General features: G+C 39.2%; 1 protein-coding gene across 4 annotated transcripts in view; it reads right to left on the reverse strand.

Moving 5' to 3' along the window:
- Positions 1-2,517: 2,517 nt before the first annotated feature.
- The window catches only part of LOC579421 (multidrug resistance-associated protein 4), a 53,905-nt gene continuing 32,143 nt past the window's right edge, over positions 2,518-24,279 (reverse strand). For all 4 annotated transcript variants that reach the window (XM_030982370.1, XM_030982371.1, XM_030982369.1 and 1 more), the window contains 10 exons: positions 22,026-22,105; positions 21,491-21,641; positions 20,886-21,116; positions 18,493-18,599; positions 16,129-16,320; positions 15,414-15,569; positions 14,531-14,620; positions 13,167-13,339; positions 12,608-12,713; positions 2,518-8,602 (listed from right to left, as the gene is read on the reverse strand). In XM_030982370.1, the coding sequence (XP_030838230.1) occupies positions 8,393-8,602; positions 12,608-12,713; positions 13,167-13,339; positions 14,531-14,620; positions 15,414-15,569; positions 16,129-16,320; positions 18,493-18,599; positions 20,886-21,116; positions 21,491-21,641; positions 22,026-22,105 (1,496 nt within the window). In that variant the 3' untranslated portion in view covers positions 2,518-8,392. The remainder of the gene's footprint in view (positions 8,603-12,607; positions 12,714-13,166; positions 13,340-14,530; positions 14,621-15,413; positions 15,570-16,128; positions 16,321-18,492; positions 18,600-20,885; positions 21,117-21,490; positions 21,642-22,025; positions 22,106-24,279) is intronic.

Raw genomic sequence — 24,279 nt, forward strand, 5'->3', positions numbered from 1 at the left:
TTTTAACAATTTGCACCACCCCCCCCCCCCCCCCCCCCCCCCCATCCCCCCTACTAGATCCGCCACTGCCTGTAGTTTCATCCCTAGCTAGCTGGTTAAGCTGAATATGGATTATCCAGTCGTTTCATTCATTAAGTATAATTATACTTGTATCAGGGATAATGAGAGTACATCCCTGTTTGTTTTGACAATGTATACGTGTGGACTAGAGTACGGACATTCGGTGCGGCAGGAGGACTATTGGTGCGAGACCTCTTCAGCACAGATTGTCCGTCAGACATTTGAGGCGCGCACGGAATGTCCGACACGGACATTCTGCGCGGATAAAATCCGCACCGATCGTCCGCTCTCGATCGATCTCTAATAGTCGGACGATCGGTGCGGGTTACATTCTACGCGGTCACACCGGCCGAAATCGCGGGGGGGGGGGGGGGGGGCAGGGGGGGGGACTTCAACTGTTATGGTCAATGTTTGCCAAGTACACCTCTACCTAGTGGATCTTAGGGGGGGGGGGTCACGGCCCTCTCTTTTGCTTGTCATAGAATTATGGTGTATTATATAGAACCCCTATTCAGCTAGAGCTGTTAGATATTTGACTTCCACCGGCTTCTTCTTTATCCTATTCAGGGTTTTCTTTTTTAGTCAGTGATATTATTGACTTGCCAAAAATCTTTTAAATTCAGAACGAGACCCCCCTCCCGGCAAAAAATAAATATAGCCTATAGATCTATATCATCTGTTTTTATAACAAGTGTCTTTCAGAAAAATTAGTTATCAAAACAATTTTTTTTCTTCAATTACTAAATCTATCTCTTTCCGACTCCACCATCTACATTAGAAGTTAATATGAAGAAAATAATCAGAGATTTTAAATGAAGCACAGCATGTCTTGCGGATAGGCGCTCGACCAGCTACATAGGCTACGCCCTATATATAGTGCTCTTTTTTCATTTTTTTTTTTTAATCTCTCAAATATAAATCGATGTTCAACCCCTTTTCATTTCACTAGAAGTATACATTGTTAATGTTATTGTTTTAATAAAAGGAGAGGAACTGAGGGAGCGGGCCGGGGGGGGGGGGTGAAAGATAATAAGAGAGCTGGGAGAGAGAGAGGGGGAGATAAAGAGAGAGAGAGAGAGAGAGAGAGAGAGAGGCGGAAAGAGAACAAGTAAAGAGAATCCAATATCAAATAAAGTTAGTAGTATGAAGAAAAAAGTCGATCCACATAATTATTACAATTAATTTAAAATGGATTCGGGGGCCCGATATTAAAAATTGGGCAATTATATAATTATTATTGTGGCTGATGTTTGAGAAAGAGGATAAAAGCACTTAATGTCAATAAATTCTCTGCCTCCCCCTCCAACAGAAAGAATTTCACCCAAGTGTTGCCATGTCAGGAATTCACGTTTAATCCCCTTAGTAATCCTACTGAAAAAAGTGCTGAACGAGCTCCGCTTTTAAGTTAATACCCTTTTTGAATTAGGTACTCTTTTAAAGTCCTTGATGCTATGGCTGGGAAAACACTGGCAGGCGCGGATCCAGGGGGCCGAGCGGGCCTTGCCCCCCCCCCCCCCCCTGCAAAAAAAAAAGAGAGAGAAGAAAGGAAAAGAAGAGAAAGGGAAAGAGGAGAGAAAGGGAAAGAAAGAAGAGAAGAAGAAAAGAAAAGGGGGAAGAAGGAGATCGGGGGAGGGGGGGGGCGAAAGGGCCTTGCCTCCAAGGCTGTTGCCCCCCCCCCCTAATAAAAAAAATAAGATAGAAGGAAGGAAAGAGAAAGAAAAAAAGGAAAAGAGGAGATACTGGCGTACTGATACGGGGAGGAGGGGGGCTTGGGGACATCTAATGCTGAAATGACATAATTTCCGAGATTTACAGCCATTACGGCGGGGATCGAGAGCCTGGACCCCCCCCCCCCCCCCCCACTTAAAAAAAAGTATATTAAAGAGAAATAAAAAAAGAAAGAATAATTAACTGCCAGTGTCAACAAATAATGAGGCATCAAAATATGCTCATCTGATGATAATTTAATGTATAAAACCCCTGAGCTTCTGGGGGCTCCGCCCCCTGGACCCAACACCAATTTGTGTCCTGCCAATGTCGAAAGGTATAAGAATATGTTCATCTGACAGTAATTAAATCCCCTACCCCCTGTTCGGTTGTATTAAGCACATTTTTTGTTTTGCTCTCTAAAATTAGAAAAATAGAAAATGAGCCCCCCCCCCCCCTTGGCACACAAGGGGGGGGGGCTTGAGCGCCAGGGGGGAGGGGGGCTCATCTCCCAAAAAAGGTAAAAGGTGTTTGAACACGTTTTTTTCCGGGGGGGGCCCTGGATCCCCCACTGGTGTTTTACATGGTCATTCCAGTCAAGTTTTTCATTGATATATTCACCAAGGAACTTTGTACATGTCTTTCTCGCTGTAGAAAAAAACACATCTATTTTATTATTATTGTGGTGGGCCAGTTAATGAGTTGAAGAAGACAAGTTCGAATATAAATGAAAACACAAGAAGCTCGGAATTACAGTTGAAGTCCACTTTATTAAATATATAAGTCAGCCGAAGCTCCAATCGTTGCAAACGAAGAGTATTATTATTATTATATAAACATTGTAAATAAGCTGCTTCTCTCAGAGGCTGGGCGGCCCTATTGATCGTAACTAGCAGCACATCCTACTAAACATGTTACAGGAATGAAATAAACTCACCACAAAATCCCGCACATGGCATATAGTACTACAGCACCCGAAGAGTTTTAGATATCCCGCGATATACCCAGCCAACCAGGAGGACCCTTACGCAGCCAACCAATTACAAGACGGGATACATACAATTACCCTTAGGTCATCCAACCAATTAAAAGAGGAGTTATACCTTTAATTAATTATAACCAATGACAGAGCATCATAGATACAAGTAATTTGAACTAGTCACCGACAAAAATGGGAGGAGTCTATCTCTTCGCGAGAATGTCGCGTCACTGGCAAAACAGTCTATTGTCTAACGTGTTATTGGAAATGAACACCTGTACATCTTGATGCAGGAATTCATTTCCAACGTGCGTATCGAAATGAACACTTTAATCTAATGCAAGAATTCAAAACCAGGGGTTGTTTACCAGTTCCCGGCATACTATTGGAAACATAATTAATGCTATTTAACTTTTAGGTGTATACCAAGTCAAACTAATAATCGTACCATTAATCAACCCAGCCCGGCTCTTCTATGGCTCTAGCGCCCCCTTTAGCCACAAATCGCCCCTACTAAAATGATCTTTCACCTGGAGATCGCACAAAATTGAGATAAAATATTAGATTACCAACTGGGAATCATTTAACCAAGCAATACATATCTTTGTTGCTTTAAAGCACAATTTTGTCAATATACCATCTACACAGCATATTTGGGCTGCATTAACAAACACTTCAATAACAAGAAGAAAAACAACAACAAAAATTCAAAAAAAATACACAAGAATGACAGCTAACATCCTCTTTGCAATGTCAATTACTGATTACCTATGCATAATTACATTAAACAACAACATCTATCTGTTTTAAACCAATCGACCAGGAAGACCCACGAACGCCATGTCTTGCGCGCCCCGTAAGTGCAACCCAGCCAACAGAATATAATGTCAGGATGATGTCATGCCCTTCCTCTTCATTGGAGCTGGATATCCCTAGACCTCCAAATCAAAGGCAAGCAAAAACATCATCCCTCGATCTTAACTGCTCCCAAATATGGAAAGGTATAACCAGAACAAAAACGACAATACAATGACATCGCGCAAGGTCAACTGGTAATTGTAATAAACAATTTAACACAACCAATGACATATGATACACAAATCTACAGATCACCCGGTAACCACTATACAAACAACCTACATGCATAATTATATTCCCTAATACCACTCTGTCCTCAAAGAGTCATCATGAGAACCAAACATCTCACTGGATGCAAGACATGCCTTATTATATATATATATATACATACAATGATATACCTACAATTAACACCTATTCTCATAACCCTGCATAATATATTGATCTAAAAATCCCCAGCTTCAACTGCAACCAGCAGTGTGTAATCATCAAATCGAATCGACTCGTAACTAACATTACATTACATCACGTATGATATATATGCAATAATTAATGTCTACTAAATGTAATGTAGACTCCAACCGCTTATTTTTTTATATTTTTTTATATACAGTTACCCCAAAAAAATAACAGTAAGTGCCAACTTGGAACAGGATGGCTTTAAAAAAAAACGAAACATCTGGCAACAATAATCTGGTACATCGCAAATATATGAATGATATCAGGAAATACATCATACAGGACAACTAATGGAGCTGGATATCCCAAGACCTCCACAACGTACTCCGTATGATGTCACCCTCTATCTTTACAATATAAAATACGTGTAAACCAATCTATAAGTTTCACACCAACATATTTACACATGAACTCTGATATACTGAATTCCTAACTACATATTCATATCAGTTATTTTGATTTCTAAAAAAAAAACATATTTTCAGCGAAAACATTGGAATCATGAATCAAATCAAAATATACATGTATCTAACACCAAAAATGTCGATTGAAAAATTTACAAGCCAGTTTGACCGTCCGGGCATAACCGTGCATCCCCAGAGAGTTCAGATGCACTCCGTCAAGACTGTATCTGCATGGGTGCTTGTAGGCCTCTATGAGGCCACACCCAGACACAGTCCCGACGGAACACCTCACCCTCCCCCAACTTGTTGAATAAACAAACTCGTTGGTTGTACTCCTCCAGGGATACACGGCTACCCCGGAACACATTTGTCCGTGGGAGCACCGGGAGGATAACGGTCACCAAGGGCTTTACCCCCCGGCGACCCAACTCCTCCAAGAACTCCCACAGAGCAAAACAAATCATTGGTCCCCATGTCCAAGATAAGTACATCTGGACATCAGTGAGGACTGGATGTAATTGAGATAATATTCTCGTCTGGAATGTATCCTGTCGAAGGATAATCCTCCCTGGCCAAAACACTCGACCCTCAAATGCCCTGATCTATTGGGACTCGCAAAGTGCCATGCACTCTACCTGTGAGACGTCTCACAAAACTATGACCAAATAACAGGTATTTCATGAAAATAGTAAAAAAAACATCGTTAGGAGCGCCCAGCCTCTAAAAAAAATGCTTATCCAAAACAAGTGACCAGATGTATAGTCAAAGAAGGAATTATAACATCAAACATTTTTTTCCAATAACAGAAAAAAAAATTGAATTACATTATCTAACCGATTTGGGTAGACCATATGGATTTGAACGTTTGCCTTGTGTGGCACGCGCCGAACAGTGAGGAGGAGGAGCGTCCCTAGTAATAGTTACCCCACTTCTGGCTTGTTGTATATTAGGAAACTTTAACCTGACCTCATATTCCTCTTCGGAACTACTTGTATCCTCACTACGAACATGAACATCTGGTTCATCACCAAAGGGTGACATCCTTAATAAAGTATGATGCACCATTCTGGCAGGACCGCCATGCATTGGGCGAATCCTAAATACATCTTCATGTTCATTAATCCAAACTACAACAAAAGGATCTTTCATATAAGTATCCTTAACTTTATGACGACCTGGAAAAGCACATTGCTTAAGGTATACTACAGAACCAACACTTGGTTGAATAGGAGGTACATGTATGCCTCTATCATAACACTTCTTATTACGCTTAGCTACAGTCTTAACATTATCTTCTACTATGCTCTTAGCTCGGAAATAAAACTCCGCTTGAGTCTCCACAAAGTGTTGATCCCAATCAATTAAATTTTTACCTAATAAAAAATCTAAAGGAATGCTAGCAGGCCTCCCAAACATTAGTGAATATGGAGTAGCCCGTGTAGAAGTATGAGGGGTGGTGTTATATACAAAAACCAAATGTGGCAATAATTCTGGCCATTTGTGCCTGTCTTGGACACTCAAGGACTTAATTAACCCGAAAAGTGTACAGTTAAATCGCTCTGCTTGAGCATTACCTTGCGGATGATAGGGGGTAGTATGGGACTTCCTTATACCATACAACTTGCATAACTCTGCAATAATCAAAGATTCAAAATTCCTACCTTGATCACTATGAATCCTATTTGGGATACCAAACTTAAAAAACCAATGCTCCTGTAATACTTTGGCTGCAGTGGTGGCCTTCTGATCTTTACAAGGCACTGCCTGAGTAAACTTAGAATACACATCCGTTATAACTAAAACATCCTCAAAACCACCTTTACCTTTATCTATTTTAACAAAATCTATCGCGACTACTTCCAATGGACTAAATGCCAAAAGATGTCTAAGGGGTGTTCTTAATTTGGGTTATCTCTCTTTTGTGATGCAACAATGTTTACATCGAGCGACGTGTTTAGCTACATCCCTCGACATTCCCGACCAAAAAACTTTTCGACGTAATAACGCATAAGTTCTCTCTCTTCTTTGATGCCCCCAAACTGAATGGGCTTTTACCAGAACTTCTTCATGCAAACAATCGGGTAATAGTATTTGGGTAATCTTTCCCAAAATAGGATCTGAGATATGTCAAACTAATAAATTGTCTTCTACGTCTATACAGGACCACTGCTTAAGGAGTTGTTTCACTCTTGGTGATTCGGATGCGGATGGAGCCTAGTATTCCCCAGGTTTCCAACGATACTCCACACGCGCCTAAATACAACCAAGCACAGAGTCCTCCCTCTGCATTAGCCCTAACTTAATGTTACCTAGAGAAGGAAATAAACTAGGAGGGTTGGAAGGGGGTGTGAGTGGTTCTACACGATCCTGCTGAATTCTAAAAATAGATGAATGCAAAACTTCTTTTGTAATATCATCATGATTGACAATTGGATACTCTGGGTACCGACTAAGGGCATCAGCACACCTATTCTTAACACTTGATCTAAACTTAATCCAAAATTAAAAGGTGCCAACTGGGCTACCCAACGTATCTCGGTAGCCCCGGATTGTTATCCGTAAATATTACAAATGGGACTCCTAATAAGTGATCTCTAAACTTGTCCACTACTGCCCACTTTAATGCTAACAACTCTAATTTAAATGAACTTAAATCTGGGTATTTCTTTTCTGTTTCTTTTAATTGCCTACTAGCATATGCTATGGGATGACGCCTTCCATCCTCCCCTACTTGTGATAAGCAAGCCCCTAAACCTTTCAGGGAAGCATCAACTTCTAAAACAAAACTTTTTGAAAAATCCGGATAACTCAAAACTGGTGCCTGAATCAATTTTTTTTGAGCAAATTACATGAATCGTTCATTAGAGCATTCCACTCAAACTTAGGTAGTTTTCCCTTCTTTCCTTTTACTAAAGGGGGAATTAACTGAAACAATGGTACAGCTATCTTAGCAAAATTATTAACAAAATGTCTATAATATCCAGCTAATCCTAAAAATGAACGTAACTGATCAGCATTTTGAGGGATAGGCCAATTTTGAATTTTGACAATTTTGCTCTAATCCACTCGAATGCCACTAGCATCTACTACATGCCCCAAGTAATGAATCCTATCTTGAAATAGAAAACATTTTTTACCTTTCACTTTCAACCCAAATTCATCTAATTTTGCAAACACTTTGTCCAAACGCGAAATCTGTTCATCATTACACCATTACATTTCAATCATAATATTTGCCTTACGTACATTTGACACGGATCATTGTTGTTTTGCAAACATAATATTAAGATATAACACTCAGACATATTTTACAAGAACAGAAATACAAAAACAAACATTGGTACATTAAATGCGATATATAACGTGTAAAAATTCACTTCCATTATTGGTATTGCAACTTTTCTTCAATTAAGTTAAGTACTTTTAGCTGTCTTAATTTAAATGAAAAAGGGAACATATATCATCAAGGCACTCTTTAGGTAAAATGAGGTGCTCTGTCATAGACAGACTACCTATTGATTTTGTCAGAATTTTCTTTCTTTCTTTCTTTTTTTTATTTCTCCGCACTTTTTGTGCTGATGATTACTCAAAATCGGTAAGGTCAATTTCTTTCAATTTTGGCACAGTCATAGGTCCTTGTTATAAGACGTATCCAAAACATTTTCAAGTTCATCAGATTATCGTGATGTCATCCAGGCGCCATTTTGTGAAATTTTCTAAAAATCAACTCATGATCATATCTTCATTACGGAAAGTAATTTCTCATTCATATTTATCATGAATAAGGTCAATATCCGTCCAGTCAATTCCAGGTCAATAAACACGTGCGACATCAGACACCCCCATCTCATTTCTCCAATACTTAAAGCTTTAATGACCTCATGACCTTTGTGATGACTTTGTGACCTCCTGTCCTTTGACCCTTTCATGCAGAGCTCTCATTCAGGTCACCGTCGATGTCAAAGTCATACGGGTTGGAGGGGTTCCTCTCGTAGTACCCTGCCCTGGCCACTGCAAGGAGCTTGGCAGCCTCAGACTTTCCTGTCTCCACCACCATGGATCCAAATAGGCTCTTTTCATCCTTGAGGAGGACATAGGGTTCATCAAACTCTATGATACGACCCTGGTCCAGCACCTAAAATCGAAAAAGACAAATAAAGCGGAGTACATGACAGATTTTTTAATAGAGCATAACTTGCCTCTAGCTGTTGTTGTTGTTGTTGTTGTTATTATTATTATTATTTATTATTATTATCGCTGTGGTCAAACTAGGACAAGGTCCCTTGTTTGACCTTCAGGCAGAAATGCAGAGGGTGGGATCATAGATGTGATAAAGAGTAATCCCCACAGTCTTGCTACAGATGGGAGCACTCACATTGAAGACTACAAACTGTACCCTCTGGTTGTGAAATATTTCGCTGAATCCCTCGGGCGTGTCTATACCACATTGATGTCTATGGTCGAGATTAAACAGTCTACTGCAGCCAAGATTTTTGAAAGACTGGATCTGGATCTGGAATAGTGCTGTAAGTCAGACGCTATGTTCATGTTCGGTTCGGTTCGGCAGAGTTCGGCAATTTTTAACCGAACTTGGTTCGGTTCGGGGTTCGGTAATATTATAGCAATCAGCATTATAGCCACGGCAGTCGGCACTGGGCAGGCCGGCCGGCCGGGCCCGACCAGCACGTAGGACTTCTGCCCACTCCTGATGAAAAACACTGCTTCCGACAAGCATGATTTTCACATTAGAAAAACTGCTCTAAACGTAATTATTTGTGAAGAAAAGTACTACTTACATCTGTATTTCCGTCTTGAATCGTGTTTTATTTTCAATTTTAAAAGAATCATGTTTTCAATTTGTCAATAAATAATATTTTTAAAAGATTTTCCGAGACGGTTGTTGTCTGATATTAGAGTCATGAAAGCTGCCATCTTGAATAGCAACTCAGGCTCGTCGATAACTGTTTTTTATAAGTGTTTATTTTCAATAGGAAAAATATAAAATCCCTATTTTTCCTAAATAAATACCATACTATAATATATATTTATTTCATTATTTATATTGTAAAATTTGTCTGAATGGGTTTGAGCTGAACTTGTTTTGATCAGCGCCTAGATCACGCATATTGTTTATGGCTTGCGATCGCGACGCAGCAGAGGTCAGGATTTGGGATTTAAATGGCGCCAGTGAAGTCGCTCCCACAACTGGATAGGCATAAATCACAAAGGCGGAAAATGGGAAAAAAGTAAATATAAAATGAGCAATCATGACATGAAGATTACGTACAAAATGACAAGTTTATTAGCTTGCGAAAACATTAAAAATTTTCTGCCGAACATCCGAACCAGGCCTTTGTGTTCGGTTCGGTTCGGTTCGGTTCGGTTTGGAAGTGCCATGTTCGGCGAACTTCCATTCGGTTTGGCTGTTCGGCTACAGCACTAATCTGGAACTATCCAAAAGAGGTATCAGCTGGAGCTGTTTGTCATTTGATGCTGACAATACAAATGTCATGCAAGGTACAAAGTCTGGGTTACATGTAGCATATCATCTGAAACAAGCACATGAAGACATCTACATGGTTGGTTGTGCATGCCATTTGATGAACATTGCAGCTGAAAAGGCTGCAAAATCACTGCCAGTGGACATTGAAGAGCTGCTAGTGGATGTTCACTTCTACCTTGAGGAATAGCAGCAAGAGGAAGTCAACATTGAAAGAATTTCAATATTTTCATGATGTAGAGGTACAGACATCATAAAGCATGTGATAGCACACGGTGGCTTTCCTTAGACTTGTGCATCAATCGACTTCTTCAACAGTGGCCTGCATTGGTGGCATTCTTCTAGAAGGAAGTATCTGGAACTGCACAGACAAAAATCCAGAGAAAGAGAAGGGCATCTTCATCATCAGCACCTGCCCAAAAAAGCCAAATCAACTTAACCTATCATATCAGGAAAAAAGAACAATGCAGGAGTTACGTCTCTATCTGTCAGATGCATCAACCACATTCAGATCCTCTATCACATCCAAGAAGGAAGACCTAAAGAAAGGAGTATCTACACTTATTAGTTCTAAGAAGGTTAACACTGCATTCTGTGCATTCAAGATTTAATTTTTAATGCCAGTTTTCAAATTTACAGTTATGTTCTTGCTATTATTGTTATTATTATTATTGTTTGTACCCTCTTGTATCCTTGAATGTATGTATATATTGTTTATGTTGCTTGTATATATGTATGTCACTCACCAGTGGAGGACAAATTTCTGTATTGTTTAAATCAGACAATAAATTATCTTGAATCTTGTGTTACCAAGGAAACTGCTGTCATGAAAAGCAAACCGGCTCAACCTCCTATATTGTTTTTCATGAAGAATCCACCAGTAGTAGCCTTGACAGTTGCATCCACAAATAAGTCTAAAGTGAAAGGTGCAAGGAAAGCAGGGATACATGTAGGAGCTGGAAAACTTGTGGCTGCAAAAGTAAGCTTCATGCATTTTGTATATTTTATGTTTAATGATGCTGCCTATTACCAGTATGTATGAATGTATCTACTGGTACATGTAGTATATTTATCCTCTTATATGTCGTGTATTTGATGTTTACATGTATAATGCTGTATTTTAATCATCATGATGTATTTTACCTTGTAAATGACCTGCAATTCAGCTACGGCTGCAAGAACGTCATGTTGAATAAACCCTTATTGAATTGAATTGAGAAAAAAGTGAGCAGTGGTACCACCAAGGGCAGTGTTTCAGTAAAGAAAAGTAATCCAGCTACATGTTAACCCTCTAAATCATCGAAGGGAAAGACCTCCATCTAAATCTGTGCAAGGTACAAAGAGAAAACAGAAAGACAGACAGACATCCAGAGTTGATTCCAACAAGGAAGCATCTTCATCTAAATCTGTGCAAGGTACAAAGAGAAAACAGACAGATCAATGCAACTGGAGAAGGAAAAGCAAGGAAAACTAAAGAGAAGAAAATTGACTCTATTATAAAGCCAAAGACGAGACCTCAACGAGTTGTGGAAGCACTCAGTTCAGACAGTACAAAGCTTTACTGTCTGTTTTTATCTGCATCCAAACCAGCAACCTACAAAGATCTTCAGGAGCAAAAGAAGATTGCAGAGGGGGAGGTAGCTGGTACCTCCAGTTCAAAATAACAGCCTTTTCACACAGGTGTAAAATTCGTTAAAGCTGATTAGATTAAAGAGCTTTAAACTAAACAGCTTTAGATACATCATTTACACACAGACAATTTCGGTGCGGTCGTTTGAGATTCACTGCTCTTTAAACGCTCAGTAGGGCCATTGCACATTTAAGAGCAGTGCCCGGTCTTAGCTCCGCCCAGTTAAGGACGTATATCCGTTCAGATACAAAATATCTTGCTCTCTCTGCGTATCTGCAGCCTGCTCTGACCGGCGAATAGGTCGCAGCTTCGTATCTGTCCGAACATTGTATAAACGACGTTCACAAAGGGAAAATTTACCTTAACATTATCTTAACTGGGCTATTTCAGACCAGGTTTTTACTAATATTTACTAATATCTTGGCCGTTTCACTGCCGATCGCTGCGAAAATTTGCGTACATGTCAAGTAAAGTGTATAGAATACTATGGCAATTTCAATTTTTTGAAAAAATCACTCATTTGCATATTTATGGTAATTTATGCAAATAAGGTAATAAAATTCACATTTTTGCCAATAAATCATACATTATTCATATTTAAGCATTCTTTTTCACTACATATATTTTTAGACCATTTGGAATATCACAGGGGGGGGTCAAATTTACCCCCCCCCCCCCCCCCCCCCAGTTAATGTAGGGTTAAAGCTGTTAGTTAAACAACTTTAAACTAATCAGCTCTAGATATGATGAATTTTACCCCTGTGTGAAAAGGCTGTAAGATTGGTATGGATTTCAGAGTATTATTTCCTTTTGTTCAGACAATAAGTTAAGTTTTCAAGTTCTGTTTTACCTTGGACCATGTATGGAAGCCACTGATGAAAAAATGCTGGGAGTGTTTTTGTTGCAAACTGACTCCGAATCGACTTATTTTGTGCCAAAGGGGTAATGTAATTTTGGGGGTCAGTCTGTTGTCGGTCTGGGGTTGGTCTGGAGCAGAATACAATACTCACCAAGACACGGTCACTATCCATGATGGTATTGAGTCTATGGGCAATGGTCAGCACTGTACACTGCCTGAACTTCTTCCTAATGGTCAGTTGAACCAACTGGTCAGTCCTGTAAAGAAAACACATTCAAGACATATAATTCAGTGTTACCAAGGGGGACTATTCAGGTATTCAAACTATTACAGTTGTGATATACAGATCAGTCAAAAACCTATTGTGTTTTTTACAACCCGCAGATCATACAAAATGCAATTACCGCCCAAAGACCTCAAGAAATACCCCCTGTGAGGGAAGTTTTCCAAACAAATTGTTCTGCTGAATCTAAAAGGCTTGCCACACTCCACCCAGGTGTAATAAATGGGTAGCTGGCAGGAAGAAATTTCTTGAATGCTTGATTGCTTTCTCATGGTAGCAGGGCTAAAGCCGGAGTAATAATAAGATTGCAGGGCCCTCAGGGAGAACAAATTGTGACGAGGCTTCCTGGAAAAAAAGACATATTTATTGTTATTATTATTATTACATGTGCACGAAAAAACATATTGTCTTTGCATTGTATATTCACCTAGGGTCTACATTAGCCGTGGCTTCGTCTACAATGAGGATCTTATTCTGATGTAATACCGCCCTCGCTAGGCAGACCAGCTGCCTCTGTCCGACGCTGAAGTTTGTCCCTCCCTCGGACATTGCCATCTCCAGTTTCTCTGAGTTTTCTTCCACGACAGGCTTGAGCTGGACCTGGACAATTCATCACAAGGCCGGGTTAACAAAATGATATAATTGAGATAGAATAAAATGAAATAATTAGGAAATTGGATGGAAAATCAACACTAAGGTCTGCATGATGACAACCCTCCACCCTCCCCCCCCCCCTAAAAAAAAAATACCCTCAAGGACGAGTACTCCTAAACATATCGTCCGCCGGCTGGCAGAAGGGCGTTAATTATTTGCATTTAAAGTTTTGTTTTATAATTAAACTACTTTCCGTCCCGAAAATTGGTTTAAAACTTAAAACACTAATAGAAATGTTATAGTAGAACACGGCCACATTTTTTTTTTTGGAAATAAGTAAGTTTTATAAAAGTTTGAGGCAATTTAGGGCTAACGCCCTTCTGCTTAATGCTTCATTTTTTACCTGAAATTCAAGCTTATGCCCTTCTGTCAGCCAGGCGACGATATGTATATTGTAGCCCCTTAGGACATCTAATCCAACTGAGTGTGATCTTCTCATAACTCTATGAGGGGACAGTTGGTCACAGTGAGTAGAGGGGGGGGGGGGGGGGGGGGGGTTGCCAATATCACACATGACCAACAAGTTAACTATTTGTTCTATTTGTATACCATCAACAGGGCTTAAATTAATCCAAGGCCACCAAGACCATGGTCGTGGATGCCCTTTTGATTGGCCTCAATGCCCCTCTTATTGGCCTTGGAGATTTTTTGTGCCCTTTCCAATTCTTCCTATTTGTGCTGTAATACAGGAATGTGCCCTAAAAATATTGAAATTTAAGGCCTGCATCAAACCTATCTCAGTGGCCATTGGAAATCTCTATGATAGTCATGTACATGTATGTTGAGAACATGTAGTACCGGTAGTCATGTATTTGTCTCCCGAGAGAGAGAGAGAGAGAGAGAGAGAAATGTGTGTTGTAGAACTTGTCTAGAAAAGCCACCTGTCTACAGTGACCACTTCCTCTGTTTTCCTTGGCAGGTCTCAATAGACAAGTTTGACTGTACTTGTAATTTGAAATTGGCTCTCATACAATCATGTACCACACAAATCTTATGTATTTTTATTGTGCAAATGCTACTTTTTTATATCCACAATTGTCATGTGTTTCCTTGTAATCCATCTGTACTGGAAAACCAACTTGTGTATGGTAACAATAAATAAAGAAATAATAAAATGTTGCAAGCTCTTCATCCTACCTCTTCCAGTGCATTCCACATATCCTCATCTGTGTGATGGTTGAATGGGTCTAGGTTCTTCCTGAGGGTTCCACTAAATAACACAGGATCCTAAGAAACATTAAGAGGACATGGTTTCCGTGGCAATGACCTTGAAAATTTCTTCACATATACAGTGATTCCCAGTGCTGTTACGTGTACATGTGTATATCAAAGTAATGTAGACATAATAATTCTAAGTAGCTCTGAATGAAATGATGATTTGTCTCTTTTAAAAGAAAGAGTAAATAAAACTGAATGTATAATAGACTGTACAAAAAGTAAGAAAGAAAATGTCATTCTGTACAAGAAACTAATACCAACATTTGCATTTGGCTACATGTACTTGACGCTCTTACTTTGGAACTAGCACCAAAGGTGCTATGCATTATCAACAACTCTGGTTTTTTTAATTTAAATTATGTTATTATTATCAAGTATTTGGCATCACCTGTGCCTGGGAGGGGAAAAGCGAACTGAATCACTGTGACCCTCGGGTCTCTCCTCCCAGTATAACTCATTGGGGGTGTGCAGGTGACCCATCAATTACACCGGGGTTTCCCCTACTCTTACACAAATAGTGCAGTGGGTTCTTAACATGCACAGGTGGTGACTCTCCTCTACACGAGGCCTCCATTTAACATCCTAACTGAGGGACAGAGTGTTTACCACTGTAACCCAGTCTGCATCTTTGAAACATGGAAGGGGCACGTCAACATCACGCAGGCTTCAGTCATCTGCCTTGGTTGGTTTTCAGTCAACAAGCAGAAGCTTTACTTACTGAGCCAACATATTAATGAATCATAATTTCAACTATATATTGATCTTTCCTTCTTAAACCGAGAATCTCTCAACACAGTCTCACCTGGGGTATAAATGATATGCGTTTCCTCAAGGCATGGAGACCGATTTCTGTGATGGTGACACCGTCGATCTTTAGGATTCCCCTGGGCTCCGTCAACCTCATGAGGGCAGCCATCAGAGAACTTTTACCTGCTCCTGTCCTACCGACGATACCAACCTATTGCCAAATATACACCAAAATAACGGTTGGAAAAATACAAGCATAACCCTGGACATAAATGTACACCAAGAATTATAGTCATTGGTGTTACGTTGTCAGTTGATTTATATACCAACATAACCAAAATTAATAGTTATAGAGAGAACTTTTACCTGCTCCCGTCCTGTCGACAATACCAACCTAACACCAAACATAAACAATTAGGTGTAAGATTGATATTAATCTAACACCGCATATACACCAAGAATAATTGTCATTAGGCGTTTGATGTGCACTACCGTATAACACCATCTTAAACCCAGAATCATGGTCATCGTTGTTAAGATAATACCTGTCTAACTCCAAAAGTAAAGCAAGGATAATAAACATAGACAAAGGGTTTATTGCTTCACATTTCCGTATCACACAGACAAGTGAGTTCACTCAAGGGCTTTGTTATTACTTGCCATTTATTTACTTGACAAAAATGGTTTCAATTTTTCTGCTGTGGTTTATCCAGGTGGTTTACAGCATCAAATGTGAACGAGGCCTTTCTAAGGTTTTTTGATTTACTGACCTTCTCCTCTGCTCGTATAGAGCATCTGAGGTTCTTGAGGACTAGAGGTCCATCGTCGCTGTAGGAGACCGAGACGTCTTCAAACGTGATGATGCCATGCTTCGGCCAATCAGCATCAGGTTCGTTCTCCTTCTCTAGAGAAGCTTCTGGCTTCAGCTGCGAGTATTCTATAACCCTCTCTGTTGAGGTCATCTGAGAGAGAGAGAGAGAGGGACAGAGAGTCAAACATTGATAAATGATAGACTTTGAATGTATACATAATGCCTCTCTGAAGTAAAGAAATTCTGTCTCTGAATGATTTATTCTATAAAAATCATGGCATTCTGGTTCTTTCTCATTTTCCAGAGGAAATTAGGTTTCAGCCAGGAGGAGGGTTCTATAACACCGCCATCAAGGACATCTGAGCAAGAGACAGAACTAAGCATTGATGAAATAAGGAAAGCATATGTCTATGAATAATATGATCTATGAAAATAATGACAATCCGGTAGATTCTTCTTCTCGATAGGGGCTTCAGGCTTCAGGCTGGAATATTCTATGACCCGCTCTCTTCAGGTCACCTGAGAGAAAGAGATTTAAACATTGACACATGGGTTTGTATAGTCTACTACATATGTCATTCAATAAAATTCAGAAGTGAGACTAGTACCCCATTCACAGTGGCCTCAAACACCGCGACAGCAGCGGGACTGTCCCGCTGCTGTCGCGGTGTTGTCTTCAGTGTGAAGGCTCGGACCCGTTATAAACGGGATAACACCGCCTCGCGATAACGCCGCGACAAACTATCGCTAGGTTCGCCTAGCTACAGCAGCGGGACAGTCCCGCTGCTGTCGCGGTGTTTACTCAGTGTGAAGGCTCTCCGCTATAACACCGCGACAAACACGTGTGATTTGTTTACTTACCTATCACTGACCTCTTTTCTCCAGCAATGGGGAACACAAAGTGAAATAGAAATAAAGTAACCAGTGGATTCAAATTGATTTTATTATTATGTAGATATTATAATTATCCAAATAAAAATATTTCACACTTCAAAAAATTAAAATATTCTGACTGGAAGCAATAAAAATGCTAGTTTTTTTAAAAAGTAATATGATCGAGGATACAAAAAGCAACTTGACATGTTTACCTTTTGCGCGCAATTTCAAGCAATCGAAAACCCCGCGCTGAAGTATTTCCGGTCATATCGGGGTCACTCGCGGGTCATGAGCCATGCATACACGTGTTTGTTACGGAGGTAATAAAAATCACCCGCTGCAGCGTGAATGGGTACATGATATTTATCCCGCTGCTGCAGCGGGATAACTTTTCTACTGTGAATGCATTTGTAGCGGTGTTATGGCGGTGTCGCCGCTCCGCTACAACGCCGCTACAAATTTCAAAACCACTGTGAATGGGGTATAAGTCATATAAAACAGAAGGAAAACTTCAACCTGCCTTCTTCCATTATCTAACTATAGTCCAATCTTAAGTACAGCTTTGGGTTTCAATTTTAGTAGCATAGAATTTGACTCCCCCTTAGAAAAGAAAACTCCCACCTGTCTATTCATGGAATGTACTGGGTGCATAAAATGAATAATATACAAATATTTGTAAGTCACTTTTACAAAAGCATTTGTGAATATATGCACTGCATGCAGGTTAAGTCACAATTGGATAATAAAACAATTAGACTTGTCAAGTTCAATATCCTGGCTCATTGTGGCTTAACTGAGTGCAGTGCATACATGTTATCGCTCATGCACGAGCTTCATAACATGAACTATTCATTTTATAAATCATCATCACATAAACTAAAGCACAAAACAAAGGATGCAATTAATATCTTAAGGTAGAGTACACGTGCCACTTACATGTACATGTTCTATGGGAGGATGCTACACTTACATGTATTGTGATTTAAGGGCAGGGTTGAGAAAGAGGTGAGTATTAAGATCAAAAAGTTACCAACGGATGTTAAAGATGAAAGGAGATTTAAAGGTAAAGATTAGTTTTGGAAACGCCCCCCTCTCAAACAATGAAATGGAAGCTCTTATTACCAAACATGTGAAAGAATATGTTTTGACTAATACGTGATGATACAAATTTTGCAGAGAAACTGCCTACTGATTGATATATTTGGACCTGATAGATATCGTGCACGTGTTGTGTAGTCCCATATACATCTTTATGTGTACAGTGCTTGTAACTCTACCAAGACTGGGCCAAATTTCTTATCATTTTGATGATTCCAGAACCTTGCAGTACACACCAATACCGGTACTTATATGCTAGATGATCAACCTTTCTAATCGATTCCACAACGTTTCTTTCACAATGCAATCACATGACCATAACTGGTCTTTGTCTAGCTTTAAAGCTTACCGAATTTTCTACCTCAGCACTCTGTATAACGCCCCACTGGAAATCATCCATCAGCTGAAGAGAGTAGGTCAATGATAAACCAACCAGAGATGAGTTCAACTCTAATACTACAAAAGAGATAAGAAGAGAATATATTAGTATATGTGCATTATACAATATGATAAACACTCCATTCAATTTATAAGTCATGGACACACACAAAAATACAATTGGCATAAAAAAGAATTCTCTGGCTATTTCCCTAAAAATACAAGAATCCCCCCTGAGAAAATAAAAATATATGTAAGACATGAAGACAAATAACTTAAAGCCCCACTGTACTACTTATGGCTACTTGCTCCTTCTATACAGTGCGTCCCAGAAAAAACGAAACCGAGAATTATCAATGTTTTATCATAACTTAATCACATTTATAATTAATAAATGACACATATTTGGAAATTTGAAATCCTCCTCTTTCATTTGATGCAACTTATTATGATGCATATTTCACGCATGAGTGATTAAAATCAATTTGAGGAGAGGGAACCGAAACGTCGTTTGGCGGGCAGTATCTGAATTTCAAAGAGAAAATCACATTTCTAGAAAGTTGAGTTTCTGCCCTTTCATATGACACCTCAATCAGGAAAAATGAGCAAGGAATGACAAAGTTCTGTTTGTTTAAAGTATCCCTTACATTTTCATAATTTTAGCAAACAAATTTGTTGCCTGCCGTAGCAAAAAGCAGAATTGACAAAAGACTTAACTCTGTTTCGTTGACAATCAGCCATGCATGAAGTCTTTCGTATACGGCTGATTGTCAACAAAACGGAGTTAAGTCTTTTGTTAATTTCGTTTGTTGATACGGCAGGCAGCCAGTGAAAACGAATTTGTTTAATCAAATTATGGAAATGCAAGCACTACTTTAAACAAACAGAACTTTGTTATTCCTAGATCATTTTTCCTGAATGAGGTGTCATATGAAAGGGCAGAAACTCAACTTTCTAGAAATGTGATTTTCTCTTTGAAATTCAGATACCGCCCGCCAAACGACTTTTCGGTTTCCTCTCTTCAAATTGATTTTAATCACTCATGCGTGAAATATGCATTATTATGAGTTGCATCAAATGAAAGAGGAGGATCTATGCTTTCCAAATATGTGTCATTTATCAATTATAATTGTGATTAAGTTATGATAAAACATCGATAATTCTCGGTTTCGTTTTATCTGGGACGCACTGTATAGAAAATAATGCCTAAGCGGTGCCCGTTGGTCCCCTATGATCCTCTTTTTCTTATGTTAATTGAGAGCTGAGTTGATGAGATAGCCACCTGCCAGTGACCATGCTGAGTGGTCTAATCCCTCCTGGCCAAGCTAGTACAGACGGGCTTTAACAAAGCAAAACATGTGCACTACAAAGTCAATAGGAAACGTAGTACTACAGGTAAAGACAACAAAGCCCAGTAGCATTCGTAACACCAACAGGGAAACCAGATAACAAGTGCGTTGCACATGGATAAGGTTTTTAATACAGCTCACGCTTGCCAGCTTAAGAAATTAGCCAAATTTGTTAGAATCATTATGTCACATTTTTCAAAAGAGTCAAGGGTAGATGGTAATACTGTAAATGATAGCTCACAAATAAGCAATGTTGTTATAGGCACACTCGTAGCGGTAGGAGGGTGAATTGCCCAGTTCGCCTTGATTTGTAAATATGTTTATTTGTTCATATTATCACGTTTATCATTGTTCATATTATCACATGTTTATTATTGTTCATATTATCACATGTTTATTATTGTTCATATTATCACATGTTTGTCTTTGTTCATATTATTTTATTATGTTTATCAATTTTCATGTTATCACATGTTTATCATTGTTATACTATTGTTATATCGATAGAGTCAATCAAATCTTACAATCTTACAATCTTACAATCTTACAATAGCAGATAGTTATGTAGAAATAGAGAGAAGTAAAAGTAAAACAACAGCAGTAGAGATTAGGAAAACACAGAACAAAGAAATGGTAATCAGAGAAATTTGAAGAGGGTAAGAGCTGAAAGTACAAGTGATCCATGTAGGACAGGAGAAGAGGAGCGAAGGAAAAACAAGCATAATGTACAAGAGGAGAAAGAACAAACACAGAGGAGATTAGGATGCAAGAGACCACAATGGGAAGAAAAAGAGAAGGGGAAAAGGAAAGATAGGTGAGATAAAAGGGGTGAGAGGGGTAAAATATGCATAATACAGCATGGAGACGGAATTGTGTACACTGTGTGTAAAGGAATAAAATCTTGTTTAAAGCAGAAGACAATCAAGAGAGAGCATCTGAGAACAGGGAAAAAAAGGATATGATACAAAAGGAAAAAATACAACAAGTATTCATAGAATTTGAATAATCAACTTACTGTCAGATAAGATGATGCACGAAAATGCTACAATGGCAAGGAAGGTGATGGCCATCCAATCTAGCACGATACCAAACCAACAGGTGGAAGAGATGAAAAGGAACCATGTCCTGGTGTGGGTGTTCTGATGGAGGTCGAACTGCTTGGTGAAGTCCTCTTGGACCTTGAAGGCTCTGATGGTGACTAACCCCTGCAGAGAGGCCGAGAGGTGGCTGAAGACGGGACTACGAGCTGGGAGAGGGAGAGAAGATCGAGTTATGGACAGTTTAAAGTGAGTCAGATAATCACAAATGTCATTCAATCAAAATGAATTAATATGTGTAGAATAGATAGATGGAGAGGACAATGAACCATGTCCTAGTCAGGTGTTCTGATGGATGTCAAACAGCTTGGTGAAGTCCTCTTGGACCTTGAAGGCTCTGATGGTGACTAACCCCTGCAGGAAGGTTTAAGAGGTGACCAAAGACGGAGCTACATGTATGAGCTGGGAGAGGGAGAAAAAAAGTCAAGTAATGACACTTGCAGAGTGGATAGAGTGGATGCTACGATTGACTGATAGATAAACTGACACACTAACCAAACGATTGACAGAAAAATGGACTCACTTATCCCTTCTAATCTCTTGATATCTCTTGATGACGCGAGGTAGTACCGTCTGACGAGGGTGAATGCTACACACAGCGGCACCATGAATATTAAGACGATTGGGTTGAAGATGCTGATGACGATGATCACTCCTAGAGTTTGAAATGATATCTGTAAGATAAATCATAGGACATGATGACAGAGGTGTCATGGTTGAGTGGTTTAAACATTCAAACCCGCTATTGTACTGGCAAAGGATAGATTATCCCACCTTGAAGCCTACATATTCATGTTTATAATATATATATATGCTGTGAATGCCGAAGACAGTACAAGTACAAAGTTTACATCTTGCCTTCCCGGAAATCAACTTCTATTTTACCAAGTACTGCCATTCTTCACATAAACTGAGGTCGAAAATGGTACAACATTTGACTAAACTAAGAATACAAATCTTAGATCACTTTTACACAAATCTTTTTGCACGATAAATGACTACTTTACATGTACTAGTAGGATGTACTGAAAGTATTCCCTGTGAATAATAGAACTTACTATATTGAAGTCTGCAAAGGATGTAGGTAATTGCTCATCCATTGAACCGATATCTTCTGAGAATCGATTTAATATACGCCCTGAAAAACAAACCGAAGAGTGAATAAAATATGTTAAATCTCACTAGAAAGGGACATGTATACATGTTTACCAATGCAATTTCTTACACAACTTTAACAAAACTGTTAATATACCCATTATCACTTGAGACCATAAATAAAAGAACATACGTTTTTAAACACCCTTCTGGCCCAAAACAGACATCTATTCTTAACCCTTACTGTACTGGGGGGGGGGGACCTGGGAGGCCCCCCCCCCTCGACATTTTCGGAGATCGCGCCGCAACCGCTCGGAATTTTGCAATTGTTGTTTCATGACATTTTCATACCATTTTCGTCAAAATCGGATTCGCATGTCATCAAAAAAGTGCTATAATTGCATATATTCATGTACAAGTAGAAATGAGAAGATATGAATTGATATCAAATTGCTTTTATAATGTAGCGGCTCTTACATTCGCCCTACTTACATTCGCCCTACTTTCACCGTACTCATGTCTCCAGTATTTTTCCATCACGCTACTTATTTATATTCATTATTCGGGCCACGTGTGTATTTCCTTCCAATCGCGCATCGTGGTTCCGCACTGTTCACCCCGCGTATTTTCAACTCCACGAGGTTTTTCTCCACTCCCGCTTTCACCTTGGTCGAGTCAAGACGTCTCCGCAATTTCCTCTCCAGGCTGTATTCTTCTGTGCCTTTCGTCTTTTCTACGGCACGTCAACTCTTTCTCTGCCGTGTTCATCGGGCTGCAGTCTTCCAGTGGAACAGTTAAATCAATATCCGACATGGCGTTTGATTCTCCGCTGGGAGCTGCCAGTTTCTTCTCCTGAGCTGTTCATATAGAGCACACCTATTCTAGAGAGTCGATCGATCAACAGCAAAGCTAATTCAGCTTCATCTTAATTCTTGTCCTATTTCTTCGCTTGTTTCTCTACTCGGTTCTGAGGCCTTATTACTTTATAGAGATTATAAGTTTCTTCTTCTTTACTTAATTCGCGAAGAAGCGTCATTACTTTGTACATGGTCTTATATATTCTTTCTACGGGTGCTGTGCAATATTTGAACTACTACTTGTGATATAATATATGTTCCAAGTATCTGTACTCAACAGGTGTTTCTACGAGACAAGGTAGGAAAGAAATCTATTTCTATTTCTTTTATTTAGGTGATTAAATTCCCTAAGAATCAAACGCCATGTCGGATATTAATTTAACTGTTCCACTGGAAGACTGCAGCCCAATGAACACGGCAGAGAAAGAGTTGACGTGCCGTAGAAAAGACGAAAGGCACAGAAGAATACAGCCTGGAGAGGAAATTGCGGAGACGTCTTGACTCGACCAAGGTGAAAGCGGGAGTGGAGAAAAACCTCGTGGAGTTGAAAATACGCGGGGTGAACAGTGCGGAACCACGATGCGCGATTGGAAGGAAATACACACGTGGCCCGAATAATGAATATAAATAAGTAGCGTGATGGAAAAATACTGGAGACATGAATGTACGGTGAAAGTAGGGCGAATGTAAGTAGGGCGAATTATGTAAGAGCCGCTACATTACTCCCCTGCCAGAATTGAAGCTGTGTATGCAATACACAGATGAAAGGCGATAAAGATATAAATGAGCAAAGTACAAAATGTCACAAGAATCAATGGCTGATAAAAATGTAAAAGTGCATGTATTGTATAATATAGTGTATGCAGTAATTTACAACAGCCTAAGAAATGTACAAGCATGGCATGTTGAAAAAATGTAAACAACAAGCATGGTATGCGAACGGCTGTTTAGCTGCCAAAAATAGAACAGTGAGTATTGACATGGTATGCATCGAATAAACGCGTATAAATGCAAGAGCATAAAAAACATTCGATACAAAATCCAGAATGAATACATTTGATAAAACATTGCTAAGTCCAAAAAATCTGGGAATAATAAATTCGTACAACCAAGCTTCAAAGTAAACGAGGGGTCACCACTTTCTCAGAGTAACTTGATATACTCCAGAACAAAAGAATACATTAGAAATAAAACAAAAGATATAATAAGAAATAAAAAACAATAAAATACTTTAGAAAATAAATAGTTGAACTTCGCATCAAATTTGCATAAATTATCATTATTAATTACATCAAATAATTATTTTGTGTTAGAAAAGAAGTTTCATATGAATAATGAGTTTCAACATTCAAAAAGTGGA

Source organism: Strongylocentrotus purpuratus, unplaced genomic scaffold, assembly GCF_000002235.5.
Source record: "Strongylocentrotus purpuratus isolate Spur 01 unplaced genomic scaffold, Spur_5.0 spur5_scaffold_12, whole genome shotgun sequence".
In the NCBI taxonomy this organism is placed as follows: domain Eukaryota; kingdom Metazoa; phylum Echinodermata; class Echinoidea; order Camarodonta; family Strongylocentrotidae; genus Strongylocentrotus; species Strongylocentrotus purpuratus.